The sequence below is a fragment of the Echiichthys vipera genome (assembly GCF_963691815.1).
Source record: "Echiichthys vipera genome assembly, chromosome: 11".
NCBI classification, from domain to species: Eukaryota; Metazoa; Chordata; class Actinopteri; order Perciformes; family Trachinidae; genus Echiichthys; species Echiichthys vipera.
The window spans coordinates 12,016,851-12,036,723 of record NC_139836.1 but is presented as its reverse complement, the minus strand read 5'-3'; the positions used below and the strand labels follow the sequence as shown (position 1 = coordinate 12,036,723).

At 41.8% G+C, this 19,873-nt stretch overlaps 2 protein-coding genes across 3 annotated transcripts in view; one reads left to right on the top strand and one right to left on the bottom strand.

Moving 5' to 3' along the window:
- Positions 1-6,005, bottom strand: part of egln1a (egl-9 family hypoxia-inducible factor 1a) — a 29,450-nt gene extending 23,445 nt beyond the window's left edge. For both annotated transcript variants that reach the window (XM_083922977.1, XM_083922978.1), the window contains exon 1: positions 5,016-6,005. In XM_083922977.1, coding sequence (XP_083779103.1) covers positions 5,016-5,726 — 711 coding nt within the window. In that variant the 5' untranslated portion in view covers positions 5,727-6,005. The remainder of the gene's footprint in view (positions 1-5,015) is intronic.
- Positions 6,006-8,607: 2,602 nt separating this feature from the next.
- On the top strand, positions 8,608-17,074 carry tsnax (translin-associated factor X). The gene is made up of 6 exons (XM_083923311.1): positions 8,608-8,825; positions 11,337-11,426; positions 11,536-11,650; positions 11,973-12,103; positions 15,405-15,526; positions 16,460-17,074. Exons 1-6 carry the CDS (start codon positions 8,810-8,812, stop codon positions 16,835-16,837), a joined length of 852 nt encoding a protein of 283 aa, XP_083779437.1. The 5' UTR covers positions 8,608-8,809; the 3' UTR covers positions 16,838-17,074.
- The last annotated feature ends 2,799 nt before the right edge of the window (positions 17,075-19,873 follow it).

The following is a 19,873-nucleotide window of genomic DNA, read 5'->3' as shown; positions in this document are numbered from 1 at the left end:
TCAGCACCACAGACCGGCTACAAACACTCTGCATAATCTGGTATACGCATAACATCATTCCTGTGGTGTGATAAATTACTTAACGGATATCTTTCAAAAACATTCATATTGAATTGATGCAATAAAGACTATCCTCGTCAACTTATGAACAGTTTTTAAAAAATGCAAATTATTTCAAAGTCATGCTCCACCCACCATAGATCCTCCCTGTCTTCAACTATACAGCTGCGAACAGTCAAAAACAGAAGGCCTCTTTCTCAAAGCCTCACATGGATCACAGCCAGGTGCTCCTTAGACAGTCACGCCATAGTAAAAGGAGAGAAAAACGTGTCCTCAAAGTTAGAATGAAATGTATACGGATTGAATCACATGTCATTGAATGCTTCACTTTATTCCCTTCAGTAGACACCCACAGATTATTACACTGTGACTTAAAGACAGGACCGGTAGCAGCAGGTCGGCTCACACTTGACCCTGGATGATGGGTGAGTCTGTGCTCTGACTAACTCCCAAACAATGACATTCATTGTTTACTGTGTGATGGTTGAACAATAAGCAGGAAAAAGGTGGCATGCAGGTACTGGAGGAGGGAAAGGAACGAGCAGCTCACACAGCCTATAGCATAATGTATGGCTGCCTCCAACACCACCACCACCACATGACTTCCTCTAGCCGACTTACTCTATAGCGCTTTAAGATTTAGGTCATCGGTCAACTTCCTTATGAAAGCACACATGTCCACACAGTCACTCTGTGACATTACAAATGACAGAACAAATAACTCCACATGGAACAATATAAAAACTCAGCTGCTCTTAGCATCTGTCAGCAGTTTTCACCGGAAATGAGAGACTTGGCAAACTGTGATGAATGACAGGACAATATACGCGTATGCCGCCAGATAATAGGGGTTTTGAAATTCTGGTAGCAAGGTTTTGTAGCACTGTGGCAAATTAGTGCAAATAAAGGATATATACACAGAATATGATAAAGAGCTTTGATTTGTCAGATGTTTAATTCACTGTAACCAAAGACAGTTCTACATTGTTTTTCAATGGAATTTCCAAAACATTTCATTTTAATCAATACACATTTTGTTCTTGCCAACAAATTAGCATAGCCTTTATCCGTCCTTGACCGTTCCCTCTATTGAATTCAGGGCTCTGACAAACAATTATTTTTATTATTGCTTAATCTGTTGACAATTTTCTCGAATCAAATTGATATGGTAAATAAAACATCTAAAAAAATGCCAAACAGTTCCAAAAAGGTCAAGGTGACAGCTTTCAATGTTTTGTTTTATCCGACCAACAGTCCATAACCAAAAGACTGAATTTAGTAAAATGTAAAAAAATCAATTGTTCAATTGTTAGTTTAGTGGCAGATTAAATTTCTGTTTTTGATATTTTCTATAATCATTGACTGACTGTGAAGGGATCAACACGGCACACAATATGTGTGTATTATGTTTACATAGGGGAATTTATCTTTCCATGACTGCCTTTTGTTTTACAGCTGTGACAATCACACAGCTAGCTTCTATGTGTGCGTAATGCTGTTTTATTATACTGGGTATAATGTGTCATATAAAAATGAGGGCCGCTGTAGCTCAGTCCGTGGGGACTTGGCTTAGGAACCGGAGGGAACTTGTGAACTGAAAGTCCCCGTACGCCAAGTGTGAACTGGTAGCCCGAAAGGAGCCAGTTCACCTCCTGGGCACCGGAGCCCCAAGTGCTCGAGGTGCCTGTCCAATGGGCCCTCGCTCTGACATCTTGGATTTTGGGCCGGTGTATAATAATGACAACAAAGTGGAAAAAGTCAATTAAGTTTGTCTTCTTCATGCAACTTTCCTGTGTATAAAATAAGACAAACACCTTACTATTGTATTGGATTACATTATATAGTTTGAACTCCCTCTAGCACCCAAACAATAGCAGATCTATCAGTATATCTATTTAAAATCTATGCCGAGCACCAAAATGGCATGCTAGTTAGAGTTATCATGTTTCATGTACAACAACATATCTTTATAAATACTGGCTTTAGACACTAGTGGTAAGAATGTTGACAATGCAGCCGCAGCTTAGTAAGCTACTATTTTAATAAGCTGACATTGAGAGGGGGATCAGTGAGTCAGTGGCAAGACAATCGTGTTGTTGCTACAAACTTCTTTATACGTGTCCCCTGATAATGCTATAATGGCATCAGCAAGTATTCGACATGCTGGAGCTGCAGAGAAACAAACATGTCCTGCTGCCTGTGATTTCCCACAATGTTATCAAGTGAAAAGGGGAAATGGAAACAATGACATTAAATAACTATTTGGGCAAAATCTTTTTCCTCTGTCTTTCCCAATGTGAGCTGTGCATGCATTGTGTTGTATCCTTTGAGCCATTGATACTGGCGGCCCTTCATTTGTGCAAGTCATGCTGATTTTCCCTGGTCACAGTCCAGGCGTGTTTGCCAAAGCAACTAGGGCAGTAGGTGAGGAAGTCAAGTTCTCCACAGAGTTGGACTCAGGGGCTAGCTGCGTGGATCTACTCCACATATCTGACCGCTCACTGAAATAATGTGCTTTCTAAAATACTGAAGAAACTAAGAAACAACCAGTGGAAAAAAAACGCAACTGGACGGGAGGTGCAGCCTACAAATAACAGCAGTGTACAGCGATCAGAGCTCTGTGCCAGCACAGAAATCCAAAAGTGCCTGAAGCGAGCAACAGCCACAGCCGCCGTCAAATCGGAAAAAATAATATCCCCCTGGGATTATTAAAGTATTTCTGATTCGGAAATCTGTTCTTTCACTGCTAGTTCCTTTAAATGTCAGCACAGTGATAACAGAACGTGATAAGGTAAGGTAGGTGATACATAAAAAACTGACTACCCTGAGTGAAGTGTTCAGGAGTTTAGTTTTTTTTATGTGCTAATCCTAATCCTTTTAGGGATTGACTTTGAACTCTCTACCCCGACCATGCGCCAAGATCAAAACCATTGCTAGCTTAAAGTCCCAGGGTATCTATCAAGGTTTAGGATTTTAACATCTTTAGGGGCCAAGAGAAAAATAAAAGTGATATAAAGCGAGCAAATCAAACGGATGTGAAAACAGAATTGTTGACGTGTTAAAAACAAGTGAACAAATCAGCGCATGAAGTAACTGTTTTAAATTACAGACACCACATCTGCAGTCCTGCGATAAATCCTGACTTTGCCAAGGTGATAATGTCCAGTTTTTGTTTGAACTATTCTGATTCAACATTATGGTCATTTTTGAAGGCTGTAGTTTGTGGTTGACTTGTATTGCTTTAGACTGACTGATGTTTCTAATATTTAATCTACCCTCATTCATTCAACCAAGTTGGACAAAATACTACAACAATAACACGTCACAAACTACAGCCTCCAAAAATGTTCATTCACAAAAACAAGGACGGATGTATTCCAGGACAGTTGTATCAGACTGCATTAGTTTGATCTACGTGTGTAACGCCTACTTCTCCCCCAAGGAGATTGGGGGGGGGGGGGTTACGGGGGGGGGGGGGGGGGGGGGGGGGGCTGAGAGCAGCTCATCTCCTCCTGTGTCAGTCTCAGGCCAAAAGGTCATGGTGACCAAATCTGTTGTGGGTCACACGCAACCAAACTTCTGAGCAAGGATGACATTACATCTTTTAAAGCAGCAGCTAGAAAATGAGTAAGCGTAACACTGAGGTGTGTGGACAACTTTTAAAAGTACACTCGATGCTCACTGTCTCAGTCTGAAAAGGAGGCTACCCATCACTTCATTTCACTGAAACAGAAGCTGCCCAGTTTCCTCTCCCACGCACTGCCAACTTTGAGGCATACAGACCATCCTCTCAACCTCAGACTGCTCTGCCTAACCAACTGTGTGTCTGTGATATTGAACTGATTCATCACTGCAGCAAAACCCTTCGTACGCCGCCTCGCTACAGCGAAGTCAGGGGTCGCCGTCAGCGACATTACAGTGTCCCTGCAGATGATTCAGCAGCACTTTAGCCTTCACACTGCCAGACACGGTCACTATCATCCCACTGTTGGCCAAATGGCTGCAGCTTCTCCACGCACATCTTGTAAATTTACTATATTCAGAATGAAAGCATAAATGTGTGATCTAATAAGAACAATTTTGACATGTGTGAGCAGGATGTCTTCTTCCTTATTTCTGTGTGTGCATTCAGCAGCAGCAGCACGTGTCTAGTATACCACGTGCACTGTCAGCATTATACAGTTTCGTATGCTTGTACATGTTGCACACTCAGTAGCGTTTACATGGCTAAAACTAATGCAGTGTGTTCCAAAAGCCATGTAGAGCTGAACCTGCAACTGCTTTGATGATTGAATAATCATTTTTTGAAAAGACAAATACCTAAATCTACCTAGTTGCACTTCCTCAGTTGGGAGGATTTGCTGCTTTTTGTCTTTTGTGAATATTTTTTTGAAAAATCCTTGTGCTATCCGATCAATGTGAAGACTAAACTTGAGGTTTAAGAAATTGTGATCGGCTTTTTTTAAAAGACAATTTATAGGCCAGGATTAAAGGCTGTACTAAAAAAAACAGACATTACAGCAGCCCCACCCTGGTGTATTAATGAACAAAATGACTTGTGCTGAAATAATCACCCACCTTTCTGACCCAAGGCATTAGCAAAGTTTTAAGCTGGAGTTACAGGGGGCTCAGTAGCCTCTTACGCTCCAAGTCAGGTCTAATTATCAGGACCAATACATTGAAAGTAACGGTGCCTTGATGACTGAGTGGATTGATTGAACGCTCAATGTTTGACCAGCTTTATTGGGACTTCTTCTGAGTGATAAAACACAGTCCTATAGTTGCAAAAGTTACCCTTTCCATTAAAGTCCCATGGAGCCAGAGAGCTGCTGTTAACCCCACCGTGTTGTGTGACAGGTGTAATTCTGCAGAGCAACAGGACATTGCAAACCTCTGGCTTTCAGGCATGAAACGTACCCCCCATTCAGAGCGTGTCCACCTGCTGCAATACTTACTTTTGTCCTTCCATTTATCGTGTAGTTTCCCAGTTTGCCGTTACAATGTCTAATCAGGTCGTCCATGCGACTCATTAGAAAGCGGATCTTCTCGCTGCCGGGCTCCCTCCCCTCTATCCACGTGATTTTGTCCCCTCGGATGTCTTTAGTGGAGTCGCTTTTTTGACTCACCAACTGTCCGTCTGTGAACTTGCCCGTTTTGTGCAGGGCTTTAACGTTATCTAAAATGCCCAGTCCGGTCTCTGCTCCTAAAAAGTTGTCCACCACGCAGATACCGTGCTTGTTCATACACGGGACTATGTACTCCGTGGCAAGTTTCTGAGGGGATGAGCTAGTCTGTCCGTTAGGTGTGGCTGTGGTGTTGTTGGACCCGTCCTCTCCCAGTCCGTCACCGTCTCCGGGTGTTTCTGTCTTTGTGGTCTGTGGTAAAGATGCGCTGTCCGCCTGCTCGGGGGTTATCTTTTCCCGGTATTTCTCCGGTGCCTTGTCGTCCCCCGACGACGGAGGCTGCTGCTCGGACTTCTGTTTGACAAGCTGCGCCTTGTCCGTCTCCTTACAAATGAGCTTGTGTTTCTTCCAGTGCTGTTTCTGGTGCTCCTTGCTACAGTAGAAGGAGCTCCGGCACCTACCGCACTTGAGGAGGTTCTCCATTTTCCCACAAAGTTCACAGTATTGTCGCTCTCGGTCCAAATCGCTCTGCTGCTCCTCCATATCTGCGGCTGCGGTGGGGTGCGCTGCGCCTTTAATTCCGATCCTTCACACGCGCCCTGCTAACCGACAACTTTGGAGACGATCCACTGCCTCTGCCACGCTACACCGAGCGAGACGGGGAATTAAGACTCAAAACCTCGCCATTTTATCCCACTTACTCCCTCTTCATGTCTTGTATCAGTGCAAAAATACAACAGCGTGCGCCCCGGGCCGAGCATTTCGGGCTGGTTTGAGGTCTTCGGGAGGCATTTCAACTGGCTAGCCGTGGGTCCGAGGGTAGTGCATGGCGCCGCTCCGTGTGTGCTCAGCCTGTCTGTGGTCCAGCCTGCTGTGACGTCCGCGCACAAGCTCCGCCCCCTCCCGCGCTGCTTTCGCGGGCCTTCGGACAAATGATTGTTTATAAAGTTGCTCGCCACACGTGGAAGTCGTTAATGTATTTCATGCAGCTATGGGTGGGAAGTGCATTTACTCAAGTACTATGCTTAAGTACAATTTTAAGGTATGCGTGTGTGGTATGGTTTGAGGTTTTGTACTTTACTTGAATATTTCAACGTATGCTACTATTTTTTTATAAACGCGGATTCATTGTTATTTATGTAATTATCCAGCAATATAAAATTAGTGTAATGTAAGTGTGTGTGTGTGTGTGTGTGTGCGTGCGTGCGTCCCTTTGAAATGTTCTTCATCACTAAGACAATATATATTTTTTATGCACACACACACACACACACACATCCTACACAAATGGTACAGCTTCCAATATAAAAACTTTCACATTGTAGGCTTAATTGGTAATCTTTCTATTTAATGTTCATTTAATTTAAATATGCTTAGTGTACTTGGTAATAAACTCCATTCTCATATAAATTAGGGGCGGCAGCAGCTCAGTCCATAGGTGACTTGGCTGGGAACCAGAGGGACGCTGGTTCAAGTCCCTGTGTGGACCATGAATGGAACGTGGACTGGTGGCTGGAGAGGTGCCTGGGCACTGCCGAGGTGCTGTTGAGCAAGGCACTGAACCCCCAACTACTTGGGCGCCAGTCACTGGCAGCCCCCTCGCTCTAACATCTCTCCATTAGTTGCATGTATATAGATCCTGTCTGTGCATGTGTGTGTATTTCGGGCCTGTGTGTGTGTGTGTGTGTAAAATGAGTGATAGAGTGAAGATTGAATTTTCCCATTGTATTCTTCTTCTTCTTTTCTTCAAATTACCTCCACCTAGGCTACTAGGTACCTCACTACAATGCTACATACAGATTTAGGCTAAACAATTATTCAGCAGCCTGAAATAGATTTCCCTGCATGATGGGTACTTTTTGATACTTAGGAACATTTTGCTGATAATACATCTGTAATTATACTTAAGTGAACGTCTGAAAGCAGCACTTTTACGTGTTATGAAGTATAGTTACAATCTGGTATTGTATAGGTCAGAAAAATAAAATGTATATTACGAAACATATGTTCATTCTGGTTGCCTTTCATCAAGGGTCTGTGTAGGCCCATTTTTAACAATTACCAAACTTGCACAATAAAGGAAGGACTTTAATTTACATATGATCCATAGACATGTGCCTGAAGTAAGTTTTTGGGGATATGATTGTGAATATGGAGTGTGTCTGCAGCTCAGTGATGTATTACAGTTTTGGGTTAGAGCATGTGTAAGAAAAATGTTCTTCCTGCAGCTTGATTTACAAAATAACGTATTACAAGAACGACTGTTCTTGAAAAACAGAGGCACCGGGGAAACCCAGCAAGTTGAAAGCCCGAATGTAAGAGCTTGAAGGGAGCAAGTGAAGGCATCATCAGTCAACGTCAACTTCAGTGTGTTTTGCCCGTGGTGTTGCCCTCATTCCTGGGTCGCATGTGTGAAATTCCTTTCACACAACAAAAGAATATTGTGTATAAAGATGTTGCTCGTGTTATAATAGACTGAGTAATGAGTCAGTGGGCGGTTATGAAGCTCATGGTTGCGGCTGAGTGGGACTTAAATCGACTATCGGAATGCATAATGTAGCACATTTTGATTCGATTTTCTATGCAGAATAAACTTACGTGCTGCTGAATATATCACTATATACATTGTTTGTGTCTATCGCTGATCAAAGACAGAGGTTGCGCTGTGCAGAGGCAAAGCGCAAACTCAAGTTGGCACCAGTTGTGTGGCACGTACACAGTCTGCAGGAGTCCCTGGAGGAGGGGTTACAGGAGAGAAGAGAGTAATCTGATCAAGAAAGGTTGGATGAAACATAGCGACTTTAATAGCAACAAACGACACATGACAATCTATGGTGGCGGTCTAGATATGTGTGGTTGCTCAATCTGGGTTTTTACTTGAAACAGAAAGTATTTTGTCACTCTATTGAATATATTTTACACAGGAACATGCCTTTAATTAGTAGATGCTATACCTGCAAAACACACTGAATGACACTGAATGCTTCATAAAAAAATTAATAGCCCCCCAACACACACACACACACACACACACACACAAAATACCACAACTACCACAACTATAGCTATAGCTATATAATTGTTTAAATTGCTGTTTATATTCCTTAAAATAAACAATTAATTGTGATCTCCTTATAGTTTAAATTATTTGTGACTGTTTCAATTATTTGAAAAAAATAAAAATCACCAAACATGACTTAATTAAATTGTGAAAATATTGTAACAGAAAGAAAGAAATGCCACATTTTGCTATGTAAGACTACTACATCTCCCATAATGCACCTTTCATTCCCTGCTACGCGTGAAAATAGCGCGATGGCCCCCCGAATAATGAGGACCACATAAATGCCTGTCAGTAAAAACAAGTAAAGACGGGTTTATTTCGCATTGTAGGACATTCAGACTTTATCCAGTGTGTTTATTATAAGTCAGAGATGGTAACCTTTATATACAAACAGAGCTGTTTTGTCTGGTGACCGCGATAATCCCTGACTGATGCAAAGTGCGTTGCCTCGTTTCAGTCGGTCGGCAGCACGGACTCCAGTGGAGAAAACGGCCCAAATACAAACTTAACCAACTGCAGAGTAGTTACATTTATTTAAAGAAGATATTACAACACCGAAGGCATGAACAGACGAGAAGGTAAGTCCTACTTGAGACTCAACTAAGAACAACAACGTGTTCAGCAAGTAGCATTGCTAGTTGTTGTTAGCGGCATGGGATAACTCACCTGTGAAAGGGAGCATGCAGTGTGCTAACTTAGCTGTTAACAGTGAACTGCAGTCACATTATTCCTATAGTGACATTAACACCCAGCCAGGCTGCTCTACTCTTGTTACAGCACTGTTTGCCAAGACCACTTTGTAGCTCAAGTTGATTCATTTGCTAGAAGTAGAATTTTTTTATTTTATTTGCTCAGACCCTATTCTCTCGTTTAGATGTATTAATAATTTGATTTTCAAAAGTTGTGCCTTCAAATCGCTCGATTTGTCAGTTAGTGACTTAATTGTCATAGACAACTACACGTGTCATCCATAAATGTAAGTGTATCAAGACACAGCCCTTGTTGGTGGTCTTCATTAGAGAATTGATGGTGTACTACACATCACTGAAATGTATTTGGGGGGTAAAAACACTACTGAAGAAGCTGAATGAGAAGAGAGCCCATTAGCTTTTTTTTTATTTTTATTTTTTTATTAGGTTAAGTTTTTTTAAATTCAGACTTCAACTATAGTCCTGCCACCTTCAGAAGTTTTCTGATGACTCAGCAATAGTTGGCTGCATTGGAAACGGGGATGAAAGTGAGCACAGGACTGTGGGCAACTCTGTCACTTGGAGTGAGCTGAATCCTCTGCAGCTCAACGTGACTGAAACAAAGGAGCTCGTAGTGGATCTGAGGAGGGTGAAAACACCCGTGACCCCTGTCTCCATCCAGGGGGTCCTGGTGGACACTGTAGAGGAGTAGAAGCACCTGTGGGTGTACTTCAATAATACGTTGAACTGGACCAGAAACGCACAGGCTGTCTACAAAAAGTGCCAAAGTCAACTCTTCTTCCTGAGGAGGCTGAGGTCCTTTAACATCCCCCGGACGATGCTGAGGATGTTTTATGAGTCTGTTGTGGCCAGTGTGATCTTCTTCGCTGTCACATGCTGGGGCAGTGGGCTAAAGGTCGCAAACACCAACAGACTGAACAAACTGATCAGGAGGGCCGGTGATGTCGTGGGGTCGAAGCTGGACACCCTGACAACCATGGCAGAGAGGAGGATGCTGTCCAGGCTCTCGTCTACCCTGGACAATGTCTCCCACCCTCTCTACGACACACTGGCCCAGCAGAGGCGCACCTTCAGCAGGAGACTCCTTGCACACAGATGCACCACAGAGTGCCACAGGAAATCTCTCCTGCCTGTGGTCATTAAGCTATACAATGCATCCCTAGGAGTCTGTCGCCTCCTCTCTGTAATGCGGACTCAACCACAGACAGTCTTTGATCTTGTATGTAGTTCAGTACTGTAAATATTAATTTCTGTCAATTTAAATTTGAGTTTTTTTCTAATATGTTTAGTCTGTATAATATTTTTTGTAACAAAAATAATTTCCCCCCAGGGATTATCAAAGTATTTCTGATATGATTCTGAAATAATGTCTGCCATACATTGTTTGAAATTGTAAATTAATACTTGAGTGTTGATCGGCTTATCGTTTCAGTTGTAGTTCACATATTACGGAGCTTCTCCATTGTATTAGTATTACACTTCCATTAGGTTCGTGGAAATGGGAGGGACAGATTTATAAAATGGTCAAAGACTATGCAGCTGAGGCCCATGTATCCTGATATTAGTACCAAAAAGGATTTAAGCCAGATCCTACAATTACCGCAACCCTAACTCTAGAGTGTATTTTGGTAGTCCCCCATGCCATACGCTCAGAGGCGAATTAATGCACAGGCTGGCCCCAGATTGGCCAGACTATTTTTTATTTTTTTGTTTGCTACACTGGGGGGGGGGGGGGATGCCTTCTATTAGGCCCTTAGAAATATTTTTTTAAAAATGAAGTCAGTGATTGGGTAAATGTGTCCCATATCTATCCAATCAGCTGCCATCATGTGGCCGCGTTCATAAGGTCAGTTTTGTTGTCAAATGATACATCACTCACTGTTCCTACACAGTACAGCGTCAAAATGTCAGAAAGGAAATGTGATGGTGGAGCACAAAAAAAGAAAAGCACAATGTCTGAAAGAACAGTGGGACCAGATCTACTAAAGAAAATTCCTAAATTGACAGGATTTTTCAAGGTTGCGGAGGTCTTCTTCTGTTCTAGTAGGGTTTTTTTCTGATAAAGCATGATTAATAATGTGGGGAGGCCCAAACAAACAGGAGCCTAGGGGCCCATGACCACGCTCATGTGTTTCCAGCTCCACATCCACAGTTTATAACACAGATTTTCCATTAATTATTAAAGTCTTCAGCCAAAGTCAGAGCAACGCTGCTGACTTCAGGATAAACGGCTAAACTGATCTTTACGTGAAAATCGGTGGAGTGCCAGTGCCTCTTTAATTTGACAAGGCCAGTTCAGAGGAAAAATGACAGCAACAAGAGGAATTTATTATTGATGACAAACTGCAGTATCACCTTACTTTTTCCGCCTCCTGGCAGGTGAAGGATGTCCTCGGAGAAATGCTGATGCAGCGAAGGGCCGTGATGAGAGTGCCAACCCATCTTCACCTGTCATCGCTGCTTTCAAAGGTGACTGCATCCTCAGCATTTTGATTGCATTTTCCACCCACATGTTTGCCGTATTTTATTTGTTTTTAGACATCAGTGCTCAACTAAGATTTTTTTCCTGTCTTTCAAGTTTTCCAAAAGGAGCTCGACACCAAACACGACAAATATGAGCGCCTTGTTAAGCTCAGTCGAGACGTCACCATTGAAAGCAAGAGGACCATTTTCCTTTTACACAGAGTGACCACGTATGTACTATTGTAACAAGACAAGTTAATTTTTGTAATTTAGTTTGGGGAGTATAAAAGATTTTCTCACTTCATTCAGATTTAACAGGAGAATTTGATGATTTTCATCCTATTTCAGTGGCTTTTACAGAACTCTGCTTTCAATGGGCTTAAAGAAAGTTGTTTCCATTTTCAGGAGACAGTTGCATGTGTCAGCACATAGGGACCGTCCAAAAGCATTGGAATTACACAATGTAGCTTCTGTTTAAGAGCGGATTTTAAAGTTTTGCGTATTTTGTTTTTCTAACTTTTCTTATTCTGTGTGTTTTCTCTGGATTGAAAGTGTACCGAATGCAGATGATATTCTCAATGAAGCAGACTTGAAACTGGATGCAGTCAGGCAGAAAATAGGGCAAATTGCTGAAGAGCTCAGAGGAGAGGACATATTTCAGTTCCACAGAGCTTTCACGGCAGGTGAGTTTCCGTAGATCCCTTTTTTGTTTAAGAAAGAAAACAAGCCCTTGATGGTATGTGATTGTTGGGGTTGAGCTGTGATCATAGGTCCCACTAGACTAGAGGACGTCAGGCCCTCATGAAGTCGGTTTCTGACGGTTTGGTCAGAAACCCGCACACCAGTAGCCTGCTGGAGGTCATTTTCTGGGGCTCTGGCAGTGCTCCCAAAGGAGCAGATAGGTCCTGCTGCTGGGTTGATGCCCCTCTATGGCCCTTTCCAGCTGTACCTGTGTAACGGCCGGTGCCCTGGTATCCCCTCCATGCTATTGAGACGGTGCTGGGAGACACAGCAAACCTCCTTTTGACACACATATGGATGTGCCATCCTGGAGGAGCTGAACTACCTGTGCCACCTGGTTGGGCTGCAGGTATCGCCTCATGCTAACAGTAGTGACAAGGACACTAGCAGAACACAAAACTAGAGAAGAATCAGTCAGGAAGGATGAGGAGAGAGCAATTCTGTGGTCACCACATACAAAACTATTCCCTTTTTGAGGAGTTTGCCTCTCCATTGCACCTGTTGACATTTTCATTTGCACCAATTTACAATTACTTGTGCTTCCTGAAGGGGAAATGGTATCCCTGACGTTTAACTGACTTGGTCTTCTTCTTCTCTTTATCTTATTTACCTTCTATGTAGTCATTCATTACTAAATATACTTCAAAAATCCTCCCAGTTTGATCAAATTCTGATACGTCCTATTTCACATTCCCCAATCTGTCTCGTCAGCATTATATTAGTCTGAACTCTGAAGTCAAACACTTAATAAGGAACTTTCACAAGAAATGATCTCTGATGTGCTTCTGTTACCTATTTGTGCTTTAGGTGTGTTTCAAAGTCACTGATTTTTTTGTTTGAGAGCGTAACCTTGATGCAGGCCTGGATATGATAGACACACCCTCTGATAAACTTGTTTTCCCACTAGCATCAATATCAGTTTTTGTTGGCGTAGCCAAAGTGTCTGCAGCGTTTGAAGAAAAACATTACTGGGAGTGAGGGCGAGCTGTTATCTAGCAGCTGGGGAAGTCATTTTTAGATTGTGGTCACTCAGAAATCACTGCTGCATCCTCTGCGACGTGACCAGTTGCAGTTCCCACCAATTAGGCGCTTCATTTTTTGTTTTTTATTAGATTGGGACTGGGCTTGCTGCACAGGCTCTCCAGATGATATTGGCTGGACGAGAAGTCTCCATGAATGTGAAATGGGTCTGATTTTTCAAATTTTTTTTTTTTATATAAGGACGATTACAGATATTTTAGGCTATATGTGGGCGTAATTGCCAGTGATAAAAGGGCAGCGCGGCTCTTCAGCTTGTCCCAGCTAGAAGCTATGAGACAGTGGAAAGACAAGTGTTCTGGATTCACCTGTAACTCAGTGAACCACCCTGTGGTCAAACATTAAGCTGAATTGATTTTGTAAATAATCTGTAGGCATATGATATACTGTATTTGTTGTATGTTGAAATATTAAAACTAACAATCAAGTCAGGCGAAACACTCTCAACACCTTCAACTTTTCCAACTGCTGTGCCAGTAACATCCCTCCAATTTCCAATTGGTTTTCCTTGAGTTATTGTGTAGACATCCACAGTCATTTTTTCCCCCACAGCCTCAGTGACCACTGACAAATGGTAACTGCTGCTTTAGACTACATAACATGAACAGCTCCTGGCAGTAAACTCAGGAACTGAACTCCGCCTGCCTGCCTCAAAGCCTGTGTAACCTTTTCATGTCTTATCCTGTCCACCTCAGACTTTGGACAGTGTAACAGCTGCTGGGCCACCGGCAATGTTTAGATGCTTGTTCTTATTGATATATGTATATAAAAATTGTCCAAAATGACTACTAGTGCTTACCACATGAAAATGGGATATGGTCCCTCCAATAAGCAGTTGATTTAAAGACCCTGGCATGTAAATGTTTCTCTTTAACAGTAAAAGTCCCATATTTTGCTCATTTTCAGGTTCATACTTCTATGTTGGGTTTCTACTAGAACATGTTTACATGACTCTCATACTGTCAGAATATACCTGTATTCACCCTCGATCCAGGCGTCTCTGCACGGTCATTGCAGAGTTCCTGACGGCTTGTTTAAAGGCACAGTTTCTGAATACGGGCCGTGTGCTCATACTTTCACAGTATTTTTTTATAGCACCTCAACCTGCTTTACAATCAAAGAAGACATGGATGTCTCACTTTTTACAATATGGGATTTGTGGTGTTGCTCAATTAGCATATGAAACATTTCTGGCATCAGAGATATTAAGAGCAGAGCCAAATATTGCATGCCTTCATCTGCTTACCAAGGGTGCAGTTCCTGGGAAAACTTCAAGGACTGCCAGGTGCTGTGCTACTAGCCTGACGAACACACTCCTTTCCCTGAGCTAAAAATAGCACACGGATGCTGCAGGATATATAAAATAGGGGTGTAACAATACATCAATCTGGATGATGCACCTTTATTTTGAAGTTCCCACTTCATGTTTATTATGCATATTAAAAAGATACTTAGCAGAGCAATAGCTCAGTAATAAATTGCAAAACCAGATTTTAGTTGCTCGACTTGATATAAATGTAACTGATTGCGTTATATAGGCATATGATCCTCTATCGATCACTGATGACAGAAATCTCATCTGAAACCAGCACACAGAAAATGTCTGTGTCGGACTCCATTTAGAGTAAAAACAAGTGGGGCCTGTTAATGCTCCATAGTGACTAAAGCATTGAAGTCAAGTCATGGTTAAATGACGTGGAGATGAACCACACTCTGGTCTCACCGTAGCCCTCTGCAGTTAGCTACGCTGAGATAGGAGGCCCTTTGAAGTTCAAGTGCCTCTCCAAAAGTAAACTTCAGACACAAAGTCTTCCGTCCTGTGATTATTTGATTATTGTTTACACAGAGCCAGAAAACAAATGAGGGGTCATCCCAGCCCCCTGCAAAAAATGGCCACTGTTGTTCAATCAAAAGACAGCGACAGGAAACAGGTTTTATTTGAATCACTATCCACATCTGTGATCTAAACTGTGCAGATACCGTGCAGTGTTTATACGCACTCTGCGTGTTGTGCTCTTTTGATACATAATTGACCTCCTTTTTAGTAACGGTAGTCATTTTTAGTAAATCCTAAATACAAATGGAGAACATAAAGACCCACTGTAGCCTAAACATATTTAGATTCAACAGCTGGAGCAGTGAAGTATATCGATGGATTTCTTAATGTTTTGTGGTGATTAATTTCAGTTTCATTTCATGCACTAGGGATCCAGGAGTACGTGGAGGCCGTCTCTTTCCTGCACTATATCCGTCATCGCAGCCTCATCAGCCTGGAGGAGATCAATGTCAGACTAGTGTTCATAAGAACAGAGAAGGAAGATCTTAAGGTAATTTTAAAGAACACTTTGTGGTTAGGCTGCATGCACAGTTTGTTTGGTCATGTCATGTAGCAAAACCAATGCAGTCTCAGGCCATGTCATGGCAGCACTACAGACAGAAGAGTTAGAAATGTCTTTATTCTTATCTTTTGGGTGTTTTGTTTCTTTTTCAAAAGACAACCTTTTGAAAAATGTAAAGAAAACAAAGTGCTTGACTTTGAATAAAGTACTTTAAACTGCTTAAAATGAAGGTTATATAGAACGCCACTTCTACTCACAACCATGAATTTTGTTGTTTTCCTTTGTTACCGTGTTACCATGTACTGCATTTACCAGCATTATGTTTCATTATGTAGTTTCATCCACTCAGCCTGTTATTTTCATAGATGATGGAGGCAAAATTGCTTGAACCATTTTTTAGTAAAAGCATCATCATGTTTGTGAAAAACTGGACTTTTCTTATTTGTAGCCCAAGCCTCTACTAGGAGCAGAGCTACATAACAGAACACAGCAGGGACATATTGACCATCCTGTGATGGTTTAACATATTTTTTTCGACCTTTCGATCTCGACCTTTATTTTGATGTCAACTAAACACCTGTATCTTGCTTGGTTGTGATGCTGTTGCGGTGATAAAATCTGTCCACACTACATAGACAGACATGTGTAAACACCTGGCAAAGTATTCCAAACCGCCTCTGTGGTAGTTCCTGCTCAGTAGGTGTCTCCAGGACATGATGACACACACATACAGACTCACAAGGTTATAACAATACTGGCATTGCTGTCACGGCTGGTAAATATTGTTGTCAATCACCATCAATAATAATGAATAAATCCTGTTGGAACTAGAATTTCTTTGCCCAAAAGTGTTCATAATCTTTGTTTTTTGTGGGCCTTCCTGTTTTGATTTTTATCTTTGTCATTGTGTTTTCATCTCAGGACTCACCTGAAGCCCTGCAGCCGGGAGGTCAAGTCCTGACCTTCCAGGTGACACCCTCTGACTACCTGCTGGGCGTGGCCGACCTCACCGGAGAGCTGATGCGCATGTGCATCAGCAGCGTGGGCAACGGTGACATTGACACTCCCTTCCAGCTGAGCCAGTTCCTGCGGCAGATCCATGACGGCTTCTCCTACATCGGGAACACAGGCCCGTACGAGGTGTCCAAGAAGCTGCACACACTGCGACAGAGCCTGGGCAAAGTGGAGGATGCCTGCTACGCCCTGCGCGTCCGTGGCTCCGAAATCCCCAAACACATGTTGGCCGACGTGTTCTCCAGTAGGACCGCTCTCATCGACCCCGAGGAGGGTGTGGTTTAAGTCCTCCACAGCTTTAACGATGTGTTTATGTGCTCTGTGGTGTCATTGTCTGTTTTAGTTTTACTCCAGTTTGATGTTTGTGTGTATTTTTAATGGGGTTTGACAGATGTTTGATATGGTTCGTGACATGCTTGTCAATTTTTGTTTTTGTTATTGCAATAAAAACAGTGTTACAATAGACAATGGATTATTTTTCTTTGATAAAGATCTGATGACTTCAGTTGTTATTCATGAATAAAAGTTGTGTACCAAATATGTCATGCTCTCCCAGTCTTTAAGCTGCTTTGATAATGTGTGTTTATTTTATTTTTCCTCTCTGCCCTCCCCTCTCTCTGTCACACACAGATAATCTTAGGTTGAGCTACTGGCTGCCTGCACTCACTGCATAGTGTGTGGAGGAGCAACGTGAACTTTGTACATTGTACGTGCCTTTTCTCTGGCAGGCACGCTGGCACACATACGCGCAAACACAACTCATTGCCCCCTCATTCTACCCTCTTTAAACAATCCTCGCTACCTTGCAATGACGTAAATTAATTTAGAGAGCGCTCAGAAATATTCCTGGCAGAGAACTGATATCTTCCTGCTGTTTCCTCATCTGATGGTGGTAATTATTATCATCCAGATAGACGTTCATCTGTGTTCATGGATGGCCACGGAGTATTGTCTGCATAGTCTATAATCAGTAGCAAGCTCTTATTTGTGTTTGAGGTAACAACATTGTGTAGTCTGATTTAACTCAAAAGAAGGTGTTACTTGTGAGTGAATATTTAAACCACAGCTTGAATGCCTCTATGTAGCTTTTCCAGCAGCTGTTGTGTTTAACAGCCTGCAATCCCTCGTCTCTGAGAATCAGGAAAGTGTCTCTGATTAATACTGCTTTTTGTATACATATGTGAGACATTTGGTATTTTGCTGGTTAATAGTTTCGTACCTATCCATAAATACAATTATGTAATTTCAGTGCTCTTGATGAGAGAAAGGGTTAGAATGTAACTTAAGTTTGCCACCTGGTGGTCAATGTCAGTACTACCTATTGACAACCTGAATCTTCTATGAGGGAATGCTTTCCCATGAAACGGAATGACACAATATTTTGAAAAAATTAGGTCGAATTTTATTTATTCATGAATTATTTAATTGATGAGCTGTTGAATTTTATTACGGTAATCTGAGAGACATGTGAAAATAAATCCAGCAATCCAATAAAGTAAAATATGCATTCGATGTTATATACTTTCTGTTACAGTTCAATATTATTCAGATGCATCTCAGAAAGGCTCTGTGCTCAACCAATTTTGATGGGCTTTTTCCTGCTTTTCCTTCTATGAAATGCCAAATTATCTACTATGGAAAAAGTCAGCAATGCAGCACTTTAGCAATATGGTGTGCCATGCCAAAGAAAATATCGCTCAGTCCTATGATTTCCCCCTGCTGAGAAATCCTTGTAAACGAAATTTTATTTAAAGGTCCCATATTATGCTCAGGTTCATGCTTGTATTTTTGGTTTCTACCGAACATGTTTACTACTTTAATGTTCAGAAAAATACATTATTTTTCTCATATCGTCAGTCTGACATCCCCTTCTGAATAAGTCCAGTGTGATCCGATTGATCCGTATTTCTGGGTCTTCCACATCTGCTCTCTCTGTCTTTCTGTGCCGCCATTGCAGCCGGGGAACGACTGTAGCAGCACTTCCTGCTGTTCCAATAGTTTTGACATCACAACCGTACAGAAGTCCTGACTGCTCGTTAAAGGCACTTTTTCCGAATACGGGCTGTGTGTATTTCTCTGTGGATTGAGCGTTTTGATACTTTCACAGTATTTTTTATAGCACCTCGACCTGCTGTATAATAAATAAAAAAAGACATGGAAATCTCACTTTTTACAATATGGGAACTTTAAAATCCCATTTTTTGTTGTTTAAGAACTTGAAGTTTGCTGTGAAAAAGTTCTTGCGGTTTATAAAACTTGACATGAAAAATGTTTTTTTTCCACAAAAAAGAAAGAAAAAGACAGACAGACAGGCAGTCGGCTGATTTATTTCTCAAATGACATGTAATTGTAATCTTTATTATTGGACAGGTGATCCCACTCTACAGCACAGGCCTATTGTGGATTTCCTCCCTTCTGCCACACAGCTCTCTTACCCTCCACTGTGTAGCTTTGCAGTATAAAGGCTGCACTCTGTTCTGTCAACTGAACTGAGCCCTTTATCACTGAATCTTGTCCATCAGCCAGCCACGCTGAATGAAAGGAACATTTGGATGTGTGGGAAGGAGGATGAAAAGACTGCTCTATGTGGGGTCCCTTCTTATTCATCCCCTCGCTGCATAAACAAAGGAAGACTTTTGTATTTAAATCAGGATGATAGAGCTGTCTAAAAATGTGCAAAAATAACATGCATGTTTGCACACAAACAATTACTTGACCTACATATTTAACGATCCGAACTCTTGGATAGTATGCCAGCATATAGTGTTAACATTGTGTTTAAATATTTCATAAGATCTACATTTGACACAACAACAATACAACGAAAGATGTTATAGTAACAACTTTAAGTGTGGCTCTCTTTGCAAAACAAAATAACATAAAACATAACTCATGTCACAGTGTATACTATAACAACCGGTTTAGGCAATAGAGAGGCAAATTAAATTTGTTTAAGTGCCAAAGAAATACAAAAACAATGACAATAATAAAGGGAACAACGCCCATTTTCAAAACCCACACATGTATTTCCTATGGTCTACAACAGTCCATAGATATTAGTGGACATGAACAACTAAAACTCAAAAACTAGAGTGCTAAAACTAGAGTGCTGAAAGGTGTCATAGATGACACTGAGAGGACTCAGGGGGATGTTCTTAGTATAGGGGGACATTTTCTGTTTGACAGGAGTAAGCTTATTTAGGGATATATAAAAAAACGTGTCTCCATTCTTTGTCTCTGGAGCAGCTCCACACTTCATACCTGAAGGCATCCCAAGTTTGGGACTCACTTCTCAAAGACACAGTAGCTCATGTTCACAGA

What these genes read in the sequence shown, in the direction of transcription:
- tsnax (XM_083923311.1), top strand. An exon ending in CTTTTACACAGAGTGACCAC is followed by an intron (nt 11,651 to 11,972) that starts GTATGTACTATT and finishes CTGGATTGAAAG; the next exon opens with TGTACCGAATGCAGATGATA. An exon ending in CCACAGAGCTTTCACGGCAG is followed by an intron (nt 12,104 to 15,404) that starts GTGAGTTTCCGT and finishes TTCATGCACTAG; the next exon opens with GGATCCAGGAGTACGTGGAG.